Below are 23,324 nucleotides of genomic sequence, written 5' to 3'. Positions count from 1 at the left end.
GCTCTCACTGTTGGTTTCTTGCCCTCCTTGAGCACAGTCTTTCGTCTCAGCACCCCCTGCACTGTGACTGCTCCAGGGTACAAGTGAACCGCCAGCTCCTCTGATTCCGCAGAGCTGCAACAGGCCAAAGGAAACACATTACACACTATTCAGACAAGCCTACATGTGAGAAAACATGCATGAGAGCATGCATGTATGTTTTAAGACATGAACCAGTAGACAAGGTGGACGCAATCTGCAAAGACACCTCGCCCTCTGCTCTGTGGACAAGAACCTACACGTGTTTCTTACTCGCCTGGACTTTACACATAATTAATGTTGTCTCCTGCACTGCTATTGCAGGAGACAAAAAAGAGCAGAGATGGGCAAGGTGGTGTGCAGATTGTGTCCGTCTGGAGGATCAGAGCAGGAAGCCCATTGCAGGAGCCCAGTGAAGCCTGGTGGAAACAGAGAGAGAGAGACAGAGAGAGACCATCTCTAACCGCAAGGGAAGCCAAATATGCAGCAGTGTCCATGAGAACTGGCTCTAAAAAACCTGAAGAGTCTGTTCTCTACTTTAGGAATGAGGATGCAACCGTTTTTTTTTTTTTTTTCCCAGTAACCCATGGACGAGCTCAGTGTGTCCACTGTGGAAACTCATTTTTAGCTCCAAGTTTGGAAACCTATCACAAGTTTTTGAGCACTTTGAGCTCAGATTGTGTGCAAAGAGTGTGTTATTGTGTGTGCACGAGGCAGACATGCAAGAAACACAGGAAAGCAATAAAAAGTAGATTGATGATACGAAGCAAAAAAAAAAAGAAGAATCATGAGGTCAACCAGATCCTTTGCCCTTCACCGGATAATGATTTCACCACACACACACACACACACACACACATACATACCAACACCCTAAGCTAAACCCAGCACCACACACACACACGCTAAGCACCAGCACATAGCGGTCCCTTGTAGAGACTGAAGGGCATGAGGTTTAGAGAGGGTTTGGTTCAGGTCAGGTTGGTTCCGGTCGGGATGTGTGTACCTGCTGGGCCTCAGGACTCCTCTGTAGGGGATGCGGGCCACTCGGGTCACTGGGCCCAGAGAGTGATAGAACCGAGTCCTGTTCAGAATAGGATAAAATAGGATAGAATAGGGGGCACGGAACACTGTTAAGGCTGTTGGGGTGTCTTGTTATAGTTTTTGCCTTTTCTAAATTGCATGAGTTAGGGCTGGATGAGAAGTGGTTATTTGGTTAGAAGAGTTATTGGATGTGTGTTTGGATGTTATTCAAGAGTTTAAAGGTCCAGTGTGTGCATTTAAAGTTGATTGTTGTATAATCAACTTAAAAAATAAAAAGCAGTTTGGAAGAATGTGAAGCACAAACCCTCAAAGCACATGGCCGAGAGAATGGCAGAGTCAAAGGAGACTTGAGAATTGTGTTTACATCCTTTCAGGTGTGTGGGGGCCACCCTAGTTTCCTAAAGCACTCGGGAAACACACTGGACCTTTAAACGTACGGTGTTTTGAAAAGAAGTTTAGGCTGATTTCCAGGAAATGTCGAGCTGACAGTTTTCACTTGGCACGAGACACCTGTAGGAAGAGTGAGACTCCTAGTAGGGGGATTTTAATGTAAATCATTTACGCTTATATTTCAGCTGCCGGAGAAGCAGAAGCACCTGAAAGCAGCGGTGGAGTGACAATGCATGATTGCCTCGACTGTGAGGTTAAAAGGAAGGCCGTGCATGCTGTGTGTGGAGGAGTTTTGGCTGCATCTTGACGCTGGAGCTTCGTAAACTTGTCAGTCGTATCGGGGATGTAAAGTATTTCGGGATTTTGCATGTGAGAGTGCGATGGAAGAAAAGCATCAGCGACAACAGATCTTTAACCTTACCTCTCAAAAGCCGGCCAAGACACTTCTTCACTAAGCTCCGAGCCTTCACTGCTCCCTGTACACAAATAACAATCAGCAAGAGAGTTTGTCACAGTGAACAAACAAGCTGCTCTTTCATACTAAAATTAGCAGGGAGAATGTGGGATTTTTTAACCTGCATTAAAAAGGTCATTAATACCATTCCCATAGCCAGTGATTGGTCTGTCCTTTGGTATTTTACCAATATTTTGTATCTTTTACTCTCTGTCAATCAATCATTTAATTGATCTGAGTGATGAAAAAATATTGAGGTATGCCATAAACCTACAATGGTAGCATTGCACCAGATATAATTCAGTAAGAAAGGACGATGACAAAGAAGAAATGTGTGTATTCACCTGGGTCTTGAGTTCCTAATAATGCAGATCAGAGCTGACTAAACACTTCAAATGTAAATGTAAATACTTAATTCCTACCAAGTGAAATGCCGCTGGACAAAGTTGAGCTTTCTGCTTGTCCTCTGGTGGGACTGTGGCTCTCCATCACACTGTCGTCCAGCAGATGGCGAGAGCCCGCATTAGGGAACGTAGCACTTTTAAACTCAACTGTATTCATCTTATGAATAAAACTGTGGAGACACAAATCACAGTATTTTTAGTTTGGTGTATAAAACTGCGTGTGTACATCATCTTTAACATCTATCAGAGAAGTGGTTCTGACTTGTAGCCCAGGCTGTGGCACTTCCTGTGTCCATAAGGGAGCAGGTTCCTGGGGGAGGGCGGAGTGGCAGGGACTTTGGGTCCTTCACTTGATATTGTGCATTTACGACCGCAGAGAGGAGATGCAGACGCTTCCTGGCCTGTAGGTAAATGTGAAACAAAAAGAGATATTAACAGTCTTAGAAAAACACAGCAAGAACGAGATGACACACAGATTTATTCCATATCTCACACCCACAACAGGTTGGCACAGAAACTCACCGACAAGATCCTCTTTGGAGGCGTTTGCTCGTGGTGTGCTGGTGCCTGGCTCGATCTTCTGTGACAACCTGAATAAAAAATATATTCATAAACCCATTAGATGAAATTCACTCTGATCATCATGAGCAAAAGAAAGAAATGGAATTCAAAACAGGGACAGAAAACTTATTTTGATCTTCCAGGCAGGAAATTGCTTCAACGTACTTGTAATTGTCGTCCTCCACAAACTTCTGCAGCTCCTCGATATACCTGACTGAGTTGAGATACTTCTGTATGTGAGGCAGCACTTGCATATCTGAAAAAGGGAAGGTCATTTTGTGTCTTTACTGAATCTGAAAAGCTTTCTGATTGTGAATAACGGACTGTTTTGCACAATGATGACATAAATAATGACAATAATAATGTTTCCCCAAACCAGGGGGTGCTGCCCCACAGGTTTGTCCCCAAAAGCCCACATGATATGCATAGAATGCAGCTAAGTGCACTTTAAAAAGCCTTTCACACAGTGATAAATTAAAAACACAGGCCCCGTTTACTGGTTCCTCGTCTAATAAGATACAATCAAAATCAGTTCAGGCATTTTGAGTTCAGTCTGGAGAATGTTCCAGTGTCTTGTAGAAAGTCCACCAGTGAAAACTGAAAGGGAATAATGAGTCTTGGCACACACCATCCCTCAAAAACACAACATTTGCCACTGTACAGAGTGTGGAGGGAAGAGGCCCTTGCACTCTGAATGGTGTCAATGACATGCGGAGGCAGTCCTGCCTCTCACGGCCCGGGCTCAGAGTGGAGGTGATCGATCTCCCTGTGCCTGGGAAAGGAGGTTCATGTGTAAAGGAAGGTGGTCACGGGTCGTCTTCTGTCCTCCGTATCCTCGCTACCATAGTGGAACTACCAGGATGACCCACACCAAGAGGTGCACTAATGTCCAACAGAGTGAAAAACAGAGGACACCAAGCGTTTTCCTGCGAGGTGAAGAAATCTCCACAAGATCTGATCAACCATCTGTGGTGTGTACAGCCCATTCATCATACAGGGTGTTTCCCTGCGACGTTAAGGTTGCCCCTCTGTTCGGGAATTCGGTAATATGATAATGAATACAGATGGGGTAAGACTGTCTGAGTAATTATGTGCATATTTTATTTGACTTTCTAACTTACACAGCTGCCACCAAACGCATTGGCGTATTGATGAATAGCAGATTGTTTCTTGCCGTCTCCACGGCGACAGAAAATGAGGTAACAAGGCAACAATGCTGACTGCTGCAGCATTTAAACTGACTCATCCTTTGTCAAAATCTTCTAGCTTTTTTCTACTTTTGTGTACTTGTGTTTATATAATCTCACCATAGGTGCAGGATCTCTGCAGGTCCGATATGATTCTGAGAATGTTGTTCATCAAATTGGATCTCTGTTCGTTCTCCAGTATGCTGCCTGTGGAGGGGTAGGCTGAGTCTATGTAGGTCAGATCGGACAGGTACATCCCTGAAACAGAAAATAAATGCAACATATTTCCAATTAATCGGGGGAAATATACAACCATCACTCCCCAACTCTTTCACACTTGCCTCAAACTCTACATATTCTCTGAAGATAGCATGAAAGGGGCAAAATGTGTGAACACAAATGTCTACAGAAGTTATTATGGACTTTCTCTCTCCTGGTTATCTCCTTATGAATTTGTCATATGTGAACGACACTGTGGAGAATGTCCAGACACAATTCTTTGGACATTATCTGGAGTTGTCTGAAAATGGCTTCGGAAACATTTATATGCAGTTAAGTCAAGCCATTCATTAACTTCAAAATATTGAATTCTTTAACCCGAGAGAGCATAAATCCTGGATTTTGTTACTCGTTCTCAGTGTTTGCTTCTTCTTCTGTGTGCTGACTTTTTATATTATTTCAAAGCCTGGGGGCGTAAACAGTGGAACATGAGCGGAGCACCTAGCCCAGTGTGGGTCCAGTCGAACATATGCATGCAATAGTAATTTGACTCCCAAACACATTGTCTGGGTGTGTTAATGCAACTTGGAGAAAACCCAATGTGTGCAATTTAGTCACATTAACATGTCTACATGTATTTTAAAGTACCGCTTTAGTCAGACAATCACAAAACATACTTTTTCTTCCTAAAACCATGTCCATCAGAAGTGTAATATTAAAACAGCAGTGGGAAACATGAGGATTTTCCTGCCTAGAGACAAGAGAGCTGAGCTCATTAAAAAGTAAACATGAGGATACAAAACATAGCTAGACATCATAATAAAAGTTTATTTCTTTGCATGCTTGATGTAAGTCTCATGCAGCTGTGAAGACCAGCTGGTAACTACAGACTGCATGTTTAATAAAACGCAGAGATAAAAAAGAAAGAAAGAAAGAACGAACCCTTCTGCTTTGTGCATATACTCGAGTGTCTAACACCGATGTTTTGTCCTGATGTGCTCCCATCTGATTTGATAAGTGCTTTAAGTGGATGACTAATTTTCTCTTCTGCGTTTTCTTTCCAAATCCCCCAACCTCATTGCGGCAGATGTGGAGCAGAGCTGAAATTCTTAGTCTGTCATTACATAAATATTAACACTGAGACACAAACTCAGAAGCAGCTTCAAACCAAGAGAGATCAACAAGCCTCAGAGGTGAAGCGACGCTGCTCCTTTCTTCCCATCTTCTTTCGCAGGCCAGCATCGAGACTAAGTGCAGATGTAGGAAACGTTATCACACAATTGACTATTGTGTGATAACCCCATACCTCTGCTTCTTTGAAAAATAACATAACACATCTGCAGATGTGTGCACATACACACTCATTTACAACATGTGTGCAGTTAAAACGCAGATGCACAAATATGAAACGACAACAAAGCTTCAGGAACGGGTTAAAAGGATAAAAGGGCGAAACCTTCAGGTGTTCAGGATACCATTCACTCACGCACACAAACAATAATAAACACCATCTGATTAGAATCAGATGGGGGGGGGGGGCTGAGAGCAGTTTAAAAGTGTTAAAAGGCTCAGCTGTGATGGGGAGCAGCAGAGGAAGAGAGCGATTCTAAAGGCTTAACTGCTGTAGCTGCTCTTCTGAAAGCATGTCGGGGATAACAGCACAAATCCATACTGCCTTAAACACCCTCCGACAGATGCACGCTCAGCCTGTGCTTTGGACACTAGAAAACCCGCTATGAAAAAGGATCAAGGTGGAAACCTACAAGAGAACATTCTCCTCCAACTGTTGCTCCACTTGTGTAATTGTAAGAGATATTTCAAATATTACAGCTGGAAAAACACATTATCTGTACATTTCTCATTCTTCAAACTACACGCCGAGTGCATTTTTTTCCTACTTTACTGACTCCGGCTTTTACATATGCAGCTGAAACTCAAGAGGAAGCTGTTCAGAAACCTGAACAGCATTACAATCAGCTCTAACCGCTGCCACAGGAAAAGTGAAAAAGGAGGAGAATCGGAAGTTGTAATTGAGGAGGAAGGGGGTCAGTGAAAGCTTGAGCTAGTGCTCCAAACCCCCGCAGAACCACTTCTCCACGAGAGACACTGTTGAGGATGGGAAATGTCACGAGTCTGCACTGTTTTTCTGTCTTTCTATTTCTTCTACTGTGACATCAGAGGTAGGCAGGGCCACTCCAAAAAAATCAAAGGGGAAAAAAAAAAAGCAATCTCCAACTCCCACACCCTCATCCCCCTCCCCTCCCCTCCCTCTCTTCCTCCTTCCCCTCCCCTCCTCTGGTCTCCCCCATCCTTTGTGGAAAACTCAAAGCATCAGTAATTAGAGCTCAGTCTGTTGAAGTGGCCGGCTTTTGAACCATGCCCCAGTCCAAGCCCTGGGACAGCTGAGTCCACAGAGAAGACATCTTTGGGAAGCAGGACCCTGATGAAAAAAGACTATACTTTAATATTCAGCTGCAGAGGAGCACCTCCGAGGACTGGGACAAAGACAGAGACAGAGAGAGAGAGAGACAGAGAGCGAGAGATGAGTCCTCAGCACTGTAGCTCGGTGAAGACACAATACACAAAACAGGTGAAGCTATAACTGCAGGAAACACACCCCCACCACTGGTAACAACAAGGTATGTCTTATCTGAGTTCATTTAGTTTTGAAGTTTGATTCCAGCGTTTGTCAGTGGGTCAGTCTGTGTGTGTGTGTGTGTGTGTGTGTGTGTGTGTGTGTGTGTAGTTGTGAGGAACTCTGGCTGAGAGGTTGAAGAGGTTAGGACATTTCGTGACTGAAGGCTCCAGCTGCAGACAGACAGACAGACAGACAGACAGACAATTCTGCGCTTTATGTGAGATGCATTATGTGCATACATTCAACCACAGTGTGACTTCACAGTATGAGAGACCATCTCAGGGATGCAAAGGGTGAGTAGAATGCCGTATGTTTGGGGCTGAATTTATAAAGAATGGCTTTGGTGGATTTGTCTTGGATTTGGCACCATAACTGTCACAGGTTATTCATATTTATTTATTAGTTTACCCAGCGACGGTTAGTGTGTGAGAAGTGTAGTACTATTACAATCTAATCTAAACTAAGCAAAGTAACACTGGGCTACTGTGTTACTGCATCACAGTTTATTTCTTATTTCAGGTCACAGCAGGTCACATCAGAAGGAACATGCAGAAGGAAAGTAAAAGTTGGGAGAGGCTGCCATGGTGGCAGTTCTGCAGTTTGACTGCTGTCTTTTGTTTCAACAAAGTGGATTCGAGTTCCAAAAGAAACGTGTTGCACATCACTATGTGATTGTATTTGGAAAAATAATACGGTAACATAATGAGTGATGTCGCTTATCGCGTTTATTCCAAGAAATAAGTGATATTATTACATTTTAAAGTAATATATTACACTTTCTCAAAGAACAAGATTACAAACACTTTTACACTATTTTCGACCGGAAGAGAAACAAAAATGGGAGAAAGTGAAGAAAAAGAAACTGAACATTCCACTTGAACACTTGGGGGAGGTGATGTCTGATCTGATCAGATGGAGAGATTTGAGCAGCGGAGCCAGGCTTGTTTATTTTTTCCCTGTTGTTTTGGCTTCAGAAATACAGCACCATCTGAGCCTTGCTGCTAGTAAGAGTGCAGGGTTGAAGCACAGGTAACTTGCAGAAATCAGGGTAACAGCAATAGCATACACTTGATTAATAAAGTGGTCAGAAAACTCCATTGGTTGTGGAATCCCAAAACATCAACAGACTATTTCTGTCTCCTTCACAGGGTCAGGAAAAAAGTGATGATGTAGTGTAATATAAGTGGGACCACATCCTTCATCAAATTCATCCCATGGTCAGAAAACACTTCAGACACAACCTCGCCATGATAGTGAATCCTTTGAACGTTAATGGCAACAATCTGGTCTACTTGCATATCAACATCTCACAATTACCTTCAAATGTTTTCACTTATGCCCTGATCTGTTGGTGAGATCTGTGGAAAATGTTCTGTTTGCCACAAAGCCACATCTGTGAAGGCTGCGAACAGCCATGAAAGACACACACGCACACACGCACCTTCAAACAGCCATGTCAAAAGAAAAAAGAAAAGGCGATGGGGGGAAAAAAAAAGCCAAGAAAACATTTTGTGAGCTTGCTAGCTTTTTTTTGAGCAATAACTCAAAATATCAATACCTACAATAAAGCAGGCCGCAAAATAATCTTCTGTTGAAGAAGATAAACAGAGGGCAGGAGCAGCTGGGTTGAGACATTTCCAGAACATTCTTTACTGAGCACCAGTGCCTGGTCCTCAGGTTCACCTGAAACCTGGGAGCACGGGAGCACAGGCCTGAGCGAAAACTCAAACAGTTAATTACGACAGATGCACATAAACTTAACATTCTCTTAACCCTCACCCTGCACTGTGTTTGATGTCTCTCCCATTCAAACCTTTTTTAAAGCCGGTAGCTCCGTCAGACCTGGTCAACTGCTGCCCTTCCCCAGTCACCCCGTTACAGACTCTGCTGTGACCCAGCAGGGGACCGATAGCTCACTTGGCCAGTAATAGCCAGCTGTGGTTTTTAGGTGACGGGCATGCAGCCAACTGTACCTCACTGTCGAGGCTGTGTGTGGATCCCTCACAGACACAGATGTGTAACTAACGGGCAGCCCGAGTGATCTTATCAGTACAAAACAGACCCACATACAGAAACAGACACGGATAACTCCAAGGCACACAGGATGCAGACCTGGTTCTGTCCTAAAGCACTGCGCCTACTACAAACAAGCCGGACACGACGGCTTAAAACGTATCCTTACCTGGCATTCAAATGTATCTTAGACGCATCAAGCCTGGCTTGACCCACCTTTACGTCGAATACACGCTGACATCATAACTGTTTGCAAGGACAAAATGGTGTTTTTAAAAGAGTCTGACTGAGCACATGTGTGCACGCTGTGTTTCTGTGTTTGTGTGCGCATGCTTGTGAATGAGTGAAAGAAGAACCGAGCTACAGTGAATGACTCGTGTTGGTGTCACATGAAATACATTTTAACCATTAGGAAAGAGACATCGTGCATTGAAAAGTGTTAACATTGTGCTGGTGGCTGGAGTTAGTGTAACCGAAGTCACGGTGTGTTGATACGGTTTAGGGACGAGGTCACATGCGGACTCAAACCAGCACTGAATGTGGTTTCTGGGATTGGAACTGAGGACATAATACAGGACTGATATGTTCAGACCTGCCATCACTAAGAGAGCATGCTAACACCGGGTTTGAGGGGGGTCTATGAGTGACAGGGTTAGATGATTACTAAGACAAAATTAAACAAATTTGGAGTAAAAATTTGAAAGAAATGCCTCTAGCTACACCATGAAACTCATTTGGAGTCCCCCCTAATGAGAGCTTGGACACAGCTGAATGGACAGGTCAACATAGGGAGTTAAGAGATCAGGCAGGAGGTCAGGATAATCAGACGAGAAGGAGAGGCATGTAACGAAGTAAAGCCAGTAGGCAATGGGTGTATGTGCATGTTGATTTAACTAATAGAAAGCATGTGCCGTCAGTGGCATGAGCTTAAGTTTAGGTGTGACACAATGGAGAAATAAAACCCAACAAAAGACTTTGTGTGACTTGAATACGTTAACCATCCAGCCAAACAAAAATCCATAAGAATGTTTTAATGAACCCCCACCCAGCTCCCCAGCTCTCCTCACTCCCCTGAACCTCCTCCAGCACGTTTCTAATGCTTGAAACCTTCACAACAACACGTGTTCATTCAAAGCCAAGTGCCACTTTTCCAGTGAGGTAAACCTTTAAATCATGCTGCCAGGGTGATAAATTACTGTGGGAGACAAACTTTTGTTCAGTAAGATTTGTGATTGCGTCTTTGTTCGCGCATATATCACTGTGCGCAGGGAGACATGCAGGGTTGTGTGTTTTTGTGATGAGTGTCGATGGGTGATGGACGAGGATGGCGAAGAGTCGCGAGTCCTCATCTTCACTAAGTATGACAGATAGACAGTATGCAGATTCATTTGAAGAGAAGACTATTTGTGCTTACGTGTGTTTTTGTGTTTGTGTGTTGTGCCAATGGGGGTGCATTTTCCACAAAGACCGATTGACTGCGGAGTTGCCGAGCTTTCGGTTTGGGGGGACAGAGGAAGGGTGGTGCTGCACTATAATCCCCAACTCTGACCCCAACATCAGCCCACAGTTTAGAGTTTCACTACAGAAGAAGGAAAAACAGTTTGGGGCCCGTGGGGCCTCAGGGGGGTTTGGGTGGTGAGGGGATCCCTCCTTAGTAATATAGCATCATGACGGCAGAGCGTTCAGTAGCAAGAGAGCAGGAGCCGGGACCCGCTTCTGGAGTTTTTTGGGGGGTTGGCTGTGTTCTAACCACTAATGTTTCCTTAAACTGAACCGCTTTATCACAGCATCTTTCCCTTTATACTTCATCCTTCATTTTATTACTGGCTCAGCCTATAAATGAAACAACTATTCCAGCTCTTAAGACCTCATTTGATTTCTCTTTTTAAAAACTTCCAACGTTGTTAAATAAGGAAATGTAAAACAGAACCATTAATAATGTAGTGCATCTATTTACTTTGCCAAGTTTCTTTGTTTTTACTGATGAGATTTTATGAGTTTTTCCTCTTCTTTGGCAGTGATCTTCTCACCGTGTACCCCGCTGTTTATTGTCATTAATCGAACCGTCAGTAATTAAAATTACTCCCCGCACTCAGTCCTCAACCATTACCTCACATCTTCACTGTGATTATACGTCTATCGTTAATCCAGTGCTGGGCTGATGTTTTTACGTTTTCTGTTCCCCTTCAATTTCCCACTTGTGGCTGTGTAAACAGTTATTTCAGTGAGCATGCAACAATGAGTCAGTTTGTGTGTTTGAAGGGACAGGTTGTATGAGCGGTCATGTAACTCAGCTATGTTGACAGAAACAGTGGCTGGTGACATCATGTATGGGTGAAACACTGCGGGACGTCAAGCCTCTGGCTGTGTAATAACATAACAGCTGGCTGTAGGCCGTATTTTCATGTAAAGCACTGCGTCAGTTTGTTGTTGATCCGCTTTGAATCCAAACTCTCTCCTTCACATGTTCTATTTTGTTTGTATGTCTCTTTCCCTCTCCTGATGGTGATGTTTTGGGAAGTGAATGTGAAAGAGTTTGAGGACGAGATACGTGAAGTGGACGATGGGGGGAGAATTTGAGGCTGGGAAACCCATTGGCAATGAAAATATAAATACATTTGTTCCTTTTCTCCCACTTGTTAAATCACTGGTAAATCACTGAAGGAGACGCACTGACCAGAAAATGAGTAACAATGTGGTTAAATAACATTTCTGTCAATAAAACAACTTCAGTCATAATGTAACATTGTTACAGTGCGATGCCAGACATAAGAAACAAAGATGTTTGCCAAGCTCAGTGACAGAAAATTACCATTATACATACTTTCCTAAAACCTGACATTCAACATGAGCACTACGTGATTTTATCCAACCCAATTTTTCAGTAGTAGACAAAAGCTCCCGACTGGCACCGCTTCAACAGTCACTTATCGCTCTGTGGGATCAGAGCCAATGAGAGATGAGGGCAGGGCGAGTGGGGTAGGTGGAAAACCAGAACAAAAATACACAACTCCAGCAGAAGGAAAATGAAAAGGGAGAAGATATCATCAACTAACATTGCTGATATTACAGAAAACAATAAACGAAACAAAATTCAATTCAATTTCAGCCATCGTTTCAGATGTGGTTCTGAGACCAAACGTGGTTTAGGTAATGAAGAATGATCATCATATGGAGAAATCCTATGACTGAATGAATGTCCATTACATTCAAACCATTGTCCAATGAGCCAATCAACACCACACATCTCTGTCTGTGTTTCTCAGCATTGCAGTGTTTTGTTTTCGCGACTGTGGGGACATTCTCCCACCGCAGACAGAGTGATGCCGTTTTATGTCATGGCTGACAGAGTGGAGGGGGAACCACAGCAGCTGTCACAGTGGAGCTTTAAAGATGAAATAAGCCAAATAAGAGGCAATGGATAAAATATTTGCATTAAAAAAGTACACAATGAGGAGTGGATATAATAATACTCAGCATACGACCATTTATCTTGAAATGAAATGATCCTCAAAAAAACTTGTGTCTAAATATGACAAAATTTTGAAGGATACGTCCTAAACGGCACACCTTATATCATCCACTTGCAGGGAGCCAATTTTCCGTGGAACAGATTTTTTAAAAAAAAATAATGACTTAATCATTTTTGGACTTCCTAATACATTCAGTGTAACCGAAAGCTATGTTAATGACATATGGCTGTCTTTCTGGGCTAAAAACATTCGATGACTACATGAATGATGTTGTTTATACAACCAGGCAAAACAAATGTTTCCAGTCTAAGAGAAAAGAAAACAGTGCTACACTCTTGCTCTCTGGTAATTTCCTCTCTTTCGACAGACAAAACGTCATTATTTCTGTCTGCTAATATGGCATAAAGCCAATCACATACCAAGTTAGATGAAAGGCAGTATGAACATGTGTGGTGAGCAGTGTGGTGACCTAACAAACAAGCCAATCTGTCGCCACTTTGTATGTTATGCATCTGTGTATAGGAATGATGTGCAAATGTGTGTGGAGATAAATAACTGTGCTCATGAGTGTGCATATAAGGTATTCTAGAGTAATCATTATTAAATGAATCTGAAGCAAGACCTCAAAAATGATCTCTCCTGTCCAAGTCAAAGAGCTGCTTTCAATATAAACCGACAGAGCAGTTCAACCTTTAACTGACAAAAAAAAACCAGGACACATTTAGAACACCATAAACAACACAGAGAGGCCTCAGAGTAGCATACACACATGGCACCTTTGATAGTTTGTCTTTTGAAGATGACAGTCACTTTAACAAAAAAAAACAAAAAACTTCAACAGTAAAATGATTGTGTTCTGCTCAAATGAAAATGGTTCCCAGTTGGACAAGAAAAAAAAAAAAGAAGCAAAAGAAGTGAGCTACTCATAAATAACTGTCTGTCATTGAACTGTTCCAATAACAGCCAGGAAAATAAAACATACCATAGCTCCAATACATAAAAACAGAGTGAGGAATTAAAAGGTCCACTAGCATATATCTTCTGACTATTAACAACTATCAATAGCAAGATGGCCCAACAGTGTTATTAAGAAGACTTATGAAGCTCCAACTATTGCCAAAATAGAAAGTCAGAGGCGCACTTTAAGTTCCATAGTTTCAATGGTTTCACATGAATGTCAGAAAGTTCAATAACACTTTGTCTAAGGTAACAAGAAATGAAATAAATCCTAATATCATATTTATATGTATTTCTTATATTGATCAAGTAACGCTATAACATCCACATCTAAACAATGTACAGGATTTAGCTTTAACTGAGACGGAGGGGAAGTACTTAGAAAATGAGGTTCAGTGTGTGAGGGTATAGAAATACCCAGGCAGATAAAGGGGTATAAATCTGTCAATAATAATAATAACAATAATAATAATAATAATAATAATAATAATAAATAAATAAATAAATAAAACACTAAAAAGGATAGGTATTTCATGGATAGAACGTAATCTTTGAAATGTTCTGCCTAAAGTTTAAGCATCACGACAGGTCAAGAAGAAAAAAGGGCCATGACCCACTTTCTAGCAGTTTTACTTTCATATTTACTAAAGGTGGGGCAGCATCACATATCAGGATAAAGAAAACTACGTCACTGTGATGTAATCTATACAACAAAAAGAATATCGACTGATGGCACTTCCATTTACCACGCAGGTGAGAATTTTATCCAATAGCCGTCTAACTCCCCCAAACTCTTTGTGTTTAAGTTTAGGATTGAGGTTGAAAAAAAACGGAGCCGTCTGGCTTCTTCTGAGGAAACACTATAAATTGTGTGCCTTCAAAATACACAAGTGACCTCTCCCTACTCACATGGATGTCTTTGATATGTTGTGTTTCTATGAAATAGACTAGGCCCCTTGTACTCAGAACCACCACCCAGGGGAAAAATCACGCTCCACAAAACAGGAAAGAGAGAGAGAGTGAAAGAGATGATGAAAAAGAGGAAGAGCGGGGAAAAAAAATACAAAAAAAAAAGAGGTGGCAAAATAAGGAGGCGAGAGCTGATGGATGAGCTGTAAAGTTCCCCGTCCAGTGAATGCTCCTCAACTGTAAACCATGCAGAGTACAGTCATTTTTCTGAAGCTCACAGAAAGAGTCAGTAACAGTTTGGACAAGATAGACTTGAGAAGTGATACTGCCGATGAGACTGTTAAAGTCATTAGAGGCTCTCGCTGGAGGTCAATAAGTATATAATACCTGGTTACGCTGTCAGACACACACACACACACACCAGCTGCTGGAAAAACACACAACCATGAAAATGAATAACGTCTCAGGATAGTCATGCACACAAAGTATTCATACAAACAGATTCACAACATCATACCATCACGAATGTGCATGCACACGACAGATCTGCAGGACAAGATGCAAATCCTGTCTCTTCTCCAGAATTGACATGTGTCGTCATAGTGTCGTCATATGAGAGACACAGAACGCCTGAGTTTCAGGGTGGAGGTATAGAACCCAATGATGTGGCGCTGAGTCCAGAATCGCTGAGGAGTAATGGAGTGGATTTGGAAGCAAAGACGGTCTTGGCCTCGTGCAGGTCCGGGCCAGGCTGTTAAATGGCGTATATCTGTGTGTGTGTGTGTGTGTGTGATTTTTGTGCTCGTGCCCTGATGAGAAACAGAACTTGACTCAATGTGCATAACATTTAGTGCAGAGAGTCTTCCTTGGAATTACAGTGCAGTAGATAATGCTGAAGACAACTCTGCACACAATGTTTGTGACTTATGTCCTATTAAATAGTCTTGGTGTATGGAGTCATGTGGCGCCATGGGCATTTTCAAATTATCTCACAGGACATTGCAAATATGGGTCCATATGTTTTACTGAAGGGAAGGAGGACACTGTGCAAGTATGTATACAGCTAAACCTTACTGTGAGGGAAAGCAATGGCTGGTCTCTGGGGAGGAAGAAAGGAAGCCAACTGCTTGGTGAAAGAAGTACAGGTACAATTTCAGCACTTGATCCAAAATTCAAGCACATTTCAAACCTCAAAAACACAACAATAAAATTCAAGAAATTTCAACTGTAGGAACCCCGTAGAAAGGGAGAGTGGGGACAATGCTGATGCGAGCATTTCACGTTTAACTTTTACTTCACTAGTCTACAAGTAGGTTCCTTGATGTAAGATTGAGAACATTCTCATCATTCAAACAATATTGATATGACTGAACGTAATGCTGTTTGAAAGCCTCACAACCCAGAGTTTAGTGCTCCAAATCACTTACTGGGTGATTAAAAGGGACCAGCTTCAGGGGCAGTGACAGTTGATGATCCAGAAACCTAAAGTAGAACTAGGTCAAAGTGAGCAACATTCAGCAAAGGTCCTGAAATTCCTAAAAAAAGAGTTTGTCTAAGGTTTTCTAAAGAACGATGAATAAACTGCAAGACAAGAGGTTTGGAGTTGTGTTTCTAAGATGAGGTACACATACGGGCAGGCACTAAAGAAGAAGCATGGCCAGCAGCCACATATCAGAAAAAAGGGGGTGTCAGTCAGCAGGGGGACTAACTGAGATGGAAAGCAGAGCTGGTGCTTCTGGGCGTTCAGAAAATGTGTTCTCTCCTTCAGTTTTTCCACACAAACATTATGTGGAACAATGACCTAACAACACTTTAACTGCTCATAGAGAAAACATTTTCTAAACAATTACTGATCATATGTGAACATTGCTAAATTATTTTTTCATTCCAATTTTCTCTGCTCTTGAAAAGTCAACAACCCTGCAATTTGCATCGTCTTTGTTGGCCTCTGTAGACAAAGAAGTTGCTGTTTTCGACTCTTAACCCCCAGCGTCTGACATTCCTGCAGGACGGCCTGGAGGAACTTAAAGGGAGCACAAGTAGCTGTCCATCTATTCATCTAACAGCCAGCAGCAATGCAGGGGCCGATGTGGAGCCTGTGTATTGTGTTCTGCCTCTCCCTCTGGGAGGAAAGTTACTGCAGGAGTTCCAGGGAACCCCGGAGGACCAAAGAGTCCTTTCTACATAGAAGTAAAAGAGCTCCCCAGGATCCAGACGAGAAAAAGTGCTCCTACACCTTCCTCGTACCCGAGCAGAGAATCACAGGTTCATATAACAAGTCATTAACTACACTACTATCTTTGTTTCTCATCGAAATGCTAGACTTTCTCCTTCCCCAGTATAATCTCTTATATCTGTCAACAGGTCCAATCTGTGCGAGCACCACAGGCCCAGAACCAGACAAGGACAGAGTGACCCGTATGGACATTGCAGATGTGCGGGAGGTGCTAAGCAAACAGCGGCGTGAGATTGAGACGCTGCAGCTGGTGGTGGACGTGGATGGTAACTTGGTGAATGAGATGAAGCTGCTGCGGAAAGAGAGCAGGAACATGAACTCCAGGGTCACCCAACTCTATATGCAGCTGCTGCATGAGATCATCAGGAAAAGAGACAACTCTCTGGAGCTGGCCCAGCTAGAGAACCGTGTCCTCAATGTGACTTCAGAGATGATGCGACTGGCTTCCCGGTACAAGGAGCTGGAGGCCCGGTTTGGCATGATGGCCGCAGTGGTCAACAACCAATCCGTTCTTATCTCTGAACTGGAGGAACAGTGTCTGAGGACACTGAGGCGCAGTGAGCTCCCTGTAGTACCTCCACTGGTACAGGTGGTGCCACAGAATATACCAGTTAACAATCGTTTCACCAATGAAGTACAGAGGGACTACAACAAACGTGCCTTTACCCGAGGATCACAAATGGACTCACCCACTGCAAGCCCCTTTGGAGTCAATCCTCCACCACCACAGGGAACACTTACCTCAGAAGGTATGTACCTATTTAAAAGTGGCGGGAGATGATGGAGGGATAAGTAATTAAGTAAGTAATTAAGTAAGGGATAAGTTTCACAATACTATCAAATCAGACCAAACACTCTTGTGTTCCCACACCTCACAAAGACGATCCCCTGGGGAAGATCATCTCCGAGATTAATCCAATTTACAAGTTGGGAAATTGGATTAATTTCATAAAGCTCTTAAAAGCTTTATGAAAGATACTTCATCAGTATTTTGACTGATGAATATAATGTGGCAGGTAATGTTGCCAGGGGTTAAAGAACCAGGATGTAAAATTGATGAAATCATTTGTAACATCTCTCAGACAAGGAGGGGAATAAGAGAAGGCCTGTTTGAAAACTGACAGGGGAGTCAGGAGAGTGATGCAATATGGCAAATCACATCAGACTTTAAAGCAAAACGTCTGAAATTGTACTGCCTGTATAGTGCAGTGTGAAGACAGTCCTAAACGTCAGATAACTGTTTTGCCATGAGGATATCTGGTAGCCAATGGTTCATTCTCCAAAAAAGAACAAGGCTCTTGCAACATCTTCAGCCAAAGCACAAGCATCAACAATAACAAGCCCATTTTAGCTTGATAAACAGAGAAGCAAAGAGGCCATACAAAAAACCTCCATGGAAACACAAACACAAAAGGGAGAGGAGATTACAAACCTTGCAAGAATCCAAGACTCTTAACAACCAAGAAAAACAGCACAAAATGAGGGATGGAGTGACTGACGCATATTTCACCACCAGTTTAAGGTTCACTTTGTCATTTAATGGTGAGACTGCAAACTGTAACAAATGAAGCCCTTTCTCCAGTGCCTCAGGGGACTACAGTGGCATTCAAAGAATAGAAAGGATGCTCTACTTCAGTAATTCTTCATTCGTAATAGACTTCTTCTACAGAATGTGAAATGTGCACTCTGGCTTGTTTGTCCATTCAGGCTGCTGTAGAAACATGGTGGCACAAAAAGCAAGGCCATTGCCTGAGGTACATAAAAAAAGGCTCATTTAACAGCCAAGAAAACCACACATTGTTTATATTAAAGTGGTTATACCCTTTATGGATAGTACTGTATATTCAATTCCTACCCATAAACCCTCCTATACTTCACCCACTGGACCTTCAATGATTTTCAATAACAAGCCTAATATTTCTAAATGTTCACATCATTTACCTAACAAAGATGGAATTACTTTCATTTAATTGTTCATTTGGTTGCCATAGTAAAGTATCCATGGATGAATGTACCCTATCATTTTAGTGTTTATCTAAATTAGGAATGAAAATTGGCAAAACTTCAAGGACCAAAGCTGCGTCACCAAACAACACTAATGGGCTCACTTCCATGTAGGTTTACTACTATAAACAGACTGTGCCTCACCACAGTTTGGTCTGATTGGGTCCTATTTAAACCACTAGGGGCTTGGGGGCTCAATTTATTTTTAACCCCAACCTCTTAAAGCAATGTATAAAGAAACTGACGAGATACTGACAGGAGAGAAAAGGGGAAATATGTGGACTGGTGTTACTCGGTCCACATTACAGCTGAGAAAACCATCTTCCATGGGCCTTAAGGCCCTTTATGCTCCAACACAATGCCTGTCTTCATACTGATTTAATACTTATAATTCACACAGGGGAAAACAGAGGAAATAAGCTGGATTTAGGTTCATCTGCTTCAGCTTTGTGAGCAGCGCTACCACATAGCTGCATATGAAGACAAACTCTTTAGTTAATATTCATATTACCATTGAGGTCAGTCTACACGCGGTCTAAGTAATTTTCACACTATGTACAGTAAGATTTTTGGAGAAGGAAAAAATATTTTCCAAAGAATGTGGCAACAATATCTCCCCTTTTCTACTTTCTTTCCCCCCCTTTCTTGTCTGCTGTCTGAAGCCTCCAGAGTGACGATAATGACTTTAGCATATGCGATGAAAATACAACATCTTGTTCACTTCAGGGCAACACTCAGTATGGTTATTTATTTGCATGGGAGACTTGTTTTAAGAATTGCACATTGCACAATTTTGAACTGTTCCCAGAAGATGACCATTGTGATTTCTTGGTCCAACATCGTACTGTACAAGAGGTTTGTTGTCACCGTCTTGTGACCAAAGAGAACTTGCAAAGATCGGACAGCGTCAGAAGTGTAGATGGCTATCTCTAAAAGTGGGTGCTAACCTAAACTACATTTTAGCCAATGATTCAGTGCGACTTCATCATCTACACGTGAACACACATCATACTTGATGCCATAACCAAAATATATAAGATCCATGATGCGTCTGTAGGAGTTATTAAAGGGGGTTCATTCTTAACCATCTATAAATGCTTTTAAACCGCATTTCGAACAAATCTCAAATCTGTGATGCGTTTCAGTAACGTGGTTTTTAACAAACGCCAACATGATGTTGCCTTAAGTGCTAATATTAGAGCTATCAAATCCAAAACACTTGCAATATTGATAATGATACACAAAAGGCAAGGCTAAGAGGTATGTCTAAAAATATTATGTTTTCATTATGGGTCACAATTTTAGTCACATTACTGAATGATGGTGTGATTTTAGATGAGGAGGTTTGTGCCAAAGGAGCCTGTTCCCCCCAATATGAAGAATATAAGAAAGCATGGACTGGGCATCTCAAGACTACAGTGCTTATCTTCTAATATTATAATATATAATAATGTGACACATTTTAGATTTATTGAAATGACGGCACGTCTGTGATTTGGCATTGCACTTGGCCCAACTGTGTTTTAAATATATTTTAAATTATTGTTGAACCAAAAAGAAATGTCAAAGCTGCACGAGGTGTAACCAGTGGTGTTGGAACTTAAAAACGAAACAATAATGAAACGTTCCTCTCATCTTCTGCTTTCTCTACATTGATCTTCGCGACTACAGGTCCATTCAGAGACTGTTTTCAGGTGCGCCAAGCAGGACATACCACCAGTGGGATATACCTGCTTAAGACAGACGGCAGTGACCAGCTGATCCAGGCCTGGTGTGAACATGGCCTTGACAATGGAGGATGGACGGTGTTACAAAGGAGGAGAGACGGTTCTGTTAACTTCTTTCGGAACTGGGAGAACTACAAGGTAGGTTTCTTGAGAATGATGTTTTCGGGGGGGTAGCCTGGGGTTCATTCAGACAATTTATGAAAAAAAGCTGTTTTCACAGCTGTTCATCTCCACTCTTATTAGCAACCCGGTCTCCGCAGTTCATTCACAGGTCACTAAATAAGCACTTGCTTGAGCGTAAACAGCCTGGTAGATTTGCTTAAAGACACAGCCAGGAAGTGCAGCCAGGGACCTAAACAAAAATATACGCAATCAGGGAAAAGGAAACAAAACGTTGCCCTTGACACCACAGATAAATGTGTTTTTCCTCCTTTTCTTCCACAAGTCCACCTTTGCAATTAGAAAGTGATCCATGAGCTAACCAAGCAAGCATGGGAGAAAATGGAAAGAAGCAACCTAACAAAAATGGCTGTTCAGTTCTAGATTTACTTCACTTTCTATCCAACTTCTGGCCACTGCCCCGGGCCAACCAACTAATTCATATTGAGTGAGAAACCACAGTTTACAACCTCAACACATTATTGTCTGGACGGGAAGCAGATTTGATTTAATTTTATTTGAGTGCAGAGGCTACACTCCTCTAAACGCGGTACTCGGAAAAAGAAACTTACTGACCTCACTCCAGTTTCCTGTTTGTGATTGGTGGACATGATTTCACGAACCAGAGAATAAAAAGCGCCATTCTTTCAACAGTTCGCTAACCCACAATGTAAACTAACTCTAATTAATGCTGCAAAGTGTAACATTTAAGAGGGTTTATTAAATACACTACTCATGTATGTTTGTATAAGTGTATAATAGCTTGAAGATAAAAAATCCTTGAGCATTTGTAGCCTTAGAATAATACATTTATATGTACTTTAGGCAAGAGCCTTGCTTAACAGATGCTGCCATCTTCCACCATCATGTTTCTACAGCAGCCTAAACAAACAAACCAGTCAGAGTAGGTATGTGAAGGCCATCGTTGTTCCCTGACGCACTTGAAGAAGTTAACTGCCAATCTGCAGTCTCACCTATAAAACAGACGTCAAATCAAAACACTAACACAGCGCATGCTGCCGTGCTTGTCCCCCGACAGAGAGGCTTTGGCAACATGGACGGTGAACACTGGCTTGGACTTGACAGCATCTACAACCTGGGGAAACAAGGCGACTACAAACTCATGATAGAGATGGAGGACTGGACTGGGAAGAAGGTGTATGCAGAATACAGCAGCTTCCACCTGGAGTCTGAGAAAGAGGGCTACAGGCTGAGACTTGGTACCTACCAAGGCAATGCTGGGGACTCCTTCAGCAGTCACAATGGCAAACAGTTCACCACACTCGATCGCGACAAGGATGCATTTTCTGGTAGGGTGAATGCTTGAGGAGTTCCAAATAGACTTATAAGTTTTAGTATTATGACAAAGTCTTCTTTGTCCATCACACCTGTTGATTTCTTTGTGTCTCTCTTCTCTAGGCAACTGTGCCCACTTCCATAAGGGTGGCTGGTGGTACAATGCCTGTGGCCAGACCAACTTGAATGGTGTCTGGTACAGTGGGGGAGTTTACCGCAGCAAATTTCAGGATGGAATTTTCTGGGCAGAATACGGAGGTGGTTTCTACTCGCTCAAGTCAGTGCGTCTCATGATCCGACCAATCGACTGAAACCTCCGAATGCAACACCGTCTCCCCTCCACATCTTTATCTACCCATCAAACGACTCTGTAAAAGCACAAGCAGGACTCTCTGCCATCTTTCATCTGTGCCTTGTAAAAGAGAGAGGAGGAAGAGATGGTGGCGAGTGTTTATAGCCAAAAACTAATGACTCTAACAGTCTGTGCAGTGACTGGATCCAAAGTTGAGACAGAGATGGAAGACTGATGCCATTGAACTCTTTAACTGCTCTTCTTCACCTGCCAGTCTGGAAAGTAATGGTCCATCAAACTCCCCGAAACCTTTCAGTATTAATCTAAAGTGTTTTATTTTACTCACTCATTATGTAATAAAGGGAAATGGTCATTTACTTAAATGGGACTCCTTCTGAGCAGCTAATGGTGGCTTTCTGAAGGTAGTGGTAACCATAAATGGGGCCACAATCGGGCCAACCAAATAGGTTTTGTCTGGACTTCTGGAGTACCCTTTGACCCCAAACATAAAATCAACTCATGCAACAGTGCTGTTCAATGTGCATATGATGAGCTGGCTTTGTTATGTACATATTTTTGGCTTTACTTGTGAATGTTAATTTAAGAGGTGTGATTCTACTCAAGCCACAATGATGTCCCTCTGCCATTCATTATTTATCAGTGTATTTATAGTAAGCATAGACCTGACGATTTTATATCTAGCCCTGTAATAATGCAATAATTTTGTCATATTGAAATGCATTAATGGCAGTTGTAAAGAAGTGGGTTTATGAGTCCACACAAACACACACACACAAGTGGATGTCCACTTCAGTGGAGACATACACTGTCAGTTTCTATGTCAAAATAAATCATTGAATTCCCTAAAGTTTTACATTCTTCACTGAGCAACAGTCTGACCACTGTCAATTACAATAAAATCAATCTAAATATAAATGTAAAAATTTAAATTTCAGCTATGCCTCCATTAATCCAGAATGGACACCAAATCTAATCTATCTGACCCATTTTAAATTAATTTCAAGCCATCAAGGCACTGGAAGTCAATGGAAAAATAAAAAAAAATAACTGTCACCCCTATGGAAATCTGCATTTGGATCTCTCTTTTGAAAGGAAGTAGCCAAAAGCAAATAAAAGGTTTTGAAAAGCAAAAGACAGACTCAAAGAGGCCAATTTTACTAAATTAAAGCAATGACAATGGTTATATTAAGTGATGGTGTAAAAGATGAGTTTAAGTCACATGAAAATTCCAGATAATATGAGTGATAAAGGCAGGAAACAGAATGGAAGGATCACATTTAGGGTCAGTATTTTTTAAATAATTGCTTTCTGAATTTTTGGAG

At 42.0% G+C, this 23,324-nt stretch overlaps 2 protein-coding genes across 4 annotated transcripts in view; one reads left to right on the top strand and one right to left on the bottom strand.

The window, feature by feature from the left end:
* The window catches only part of ralgps2 (Ral GEF with PH domain and SH3 binding motif 2), a 72,698-nt gene that overhangs the window by 6,613 nt on the left and 42,761 nt on the right, over positions 1-23,324 (bottom strand). Inside the window, exons 10-17 of one of the 2 annotated variants that reach the window (XM_044043513.1) lie at positions 4,179-4,316; positions 3,037-3,127; positions 2,833-2,900; positions 2,573-2,711; positions 2,329-2,480; positions 1,874-1,928; positions 1,025-1,102; positions 9-114 (exon numbers count right to left, since the gene is read on the bottom strand). In XM_044043513.1, the coding sequence (XP_043899448.1) occupies positions 9-114; positions 1,025-1,102; positions 1,874-1,928; positions 2,329-2,480; positions 2,573-2,711; positions 2,833-2,900; positions 3,037-3,127; positions 4,179-4,316 (827 nt within the window). The remainder of the gene's footprint in view (positions 1-8; positions 115-1,024; positions 1,103-1,873; positions 1,929-2,328; positions 2,481-2,572; positions 2,712-2,832; positions 2,901-3,036; positions 3,128-4,178; positions 4,317-23,324) is intronic. The other variant, XM_044043514.1, reaches the window with a different exon arrangement.
* On the top strand, positions 6,586-22,849 carry angptl1a (angiopoietin-like 1a). 2 transcript variants are annotated; one of them, XM_044043517.1, is made up of 6 exons: positions 6,586-6,867; positions 16,276-16,532; positions 16,632-17,252; positions 20,179-20,372; positions 21,433-21,703; positions 21,813-22,849. In XM_044043517.1, exons 2-6 carry the CDS (start codon positions 16,343-16,345, stop codon positions 21,998-22,000), a joined length of 1,464 nt encoding a protein of 487 aa, XP_043899452.1. In that variant the 5' UTR covers positions 6,586-6,867; positions 16,276-16,342; the 3' UTR covers positions 22,001-22,849. The 2 variants fall into 2 exon arrangements, with proteins under 2 accessions (XP_043899452.1, XP_043899451.1); XM_044043516.1 differs by having other exon boundaries at positions 6,586-6,916.

The sequence above is a fragment of the Solea senegalensis genome, linkage group LG14 (assembly GCF_019176455.1).
Source record: "Solea senegalensis isolate Sse05_10M linkage group LG14, IFAPA_SoseM_1, whole genome shotgun sequence".
In the NCBI taxonomy this organism is placed as follows: domain Eukaryota; kingdom Metazoa; phylum Chordata; class Actinopteri; order Pleuronectiformes; family Soleidae; genus Solea; species Solea senegalensis.
Note: the sequence above shows the minus strand (reverse complement) of the source record. Positions and strands in the feature narration are given on the sequence as shown.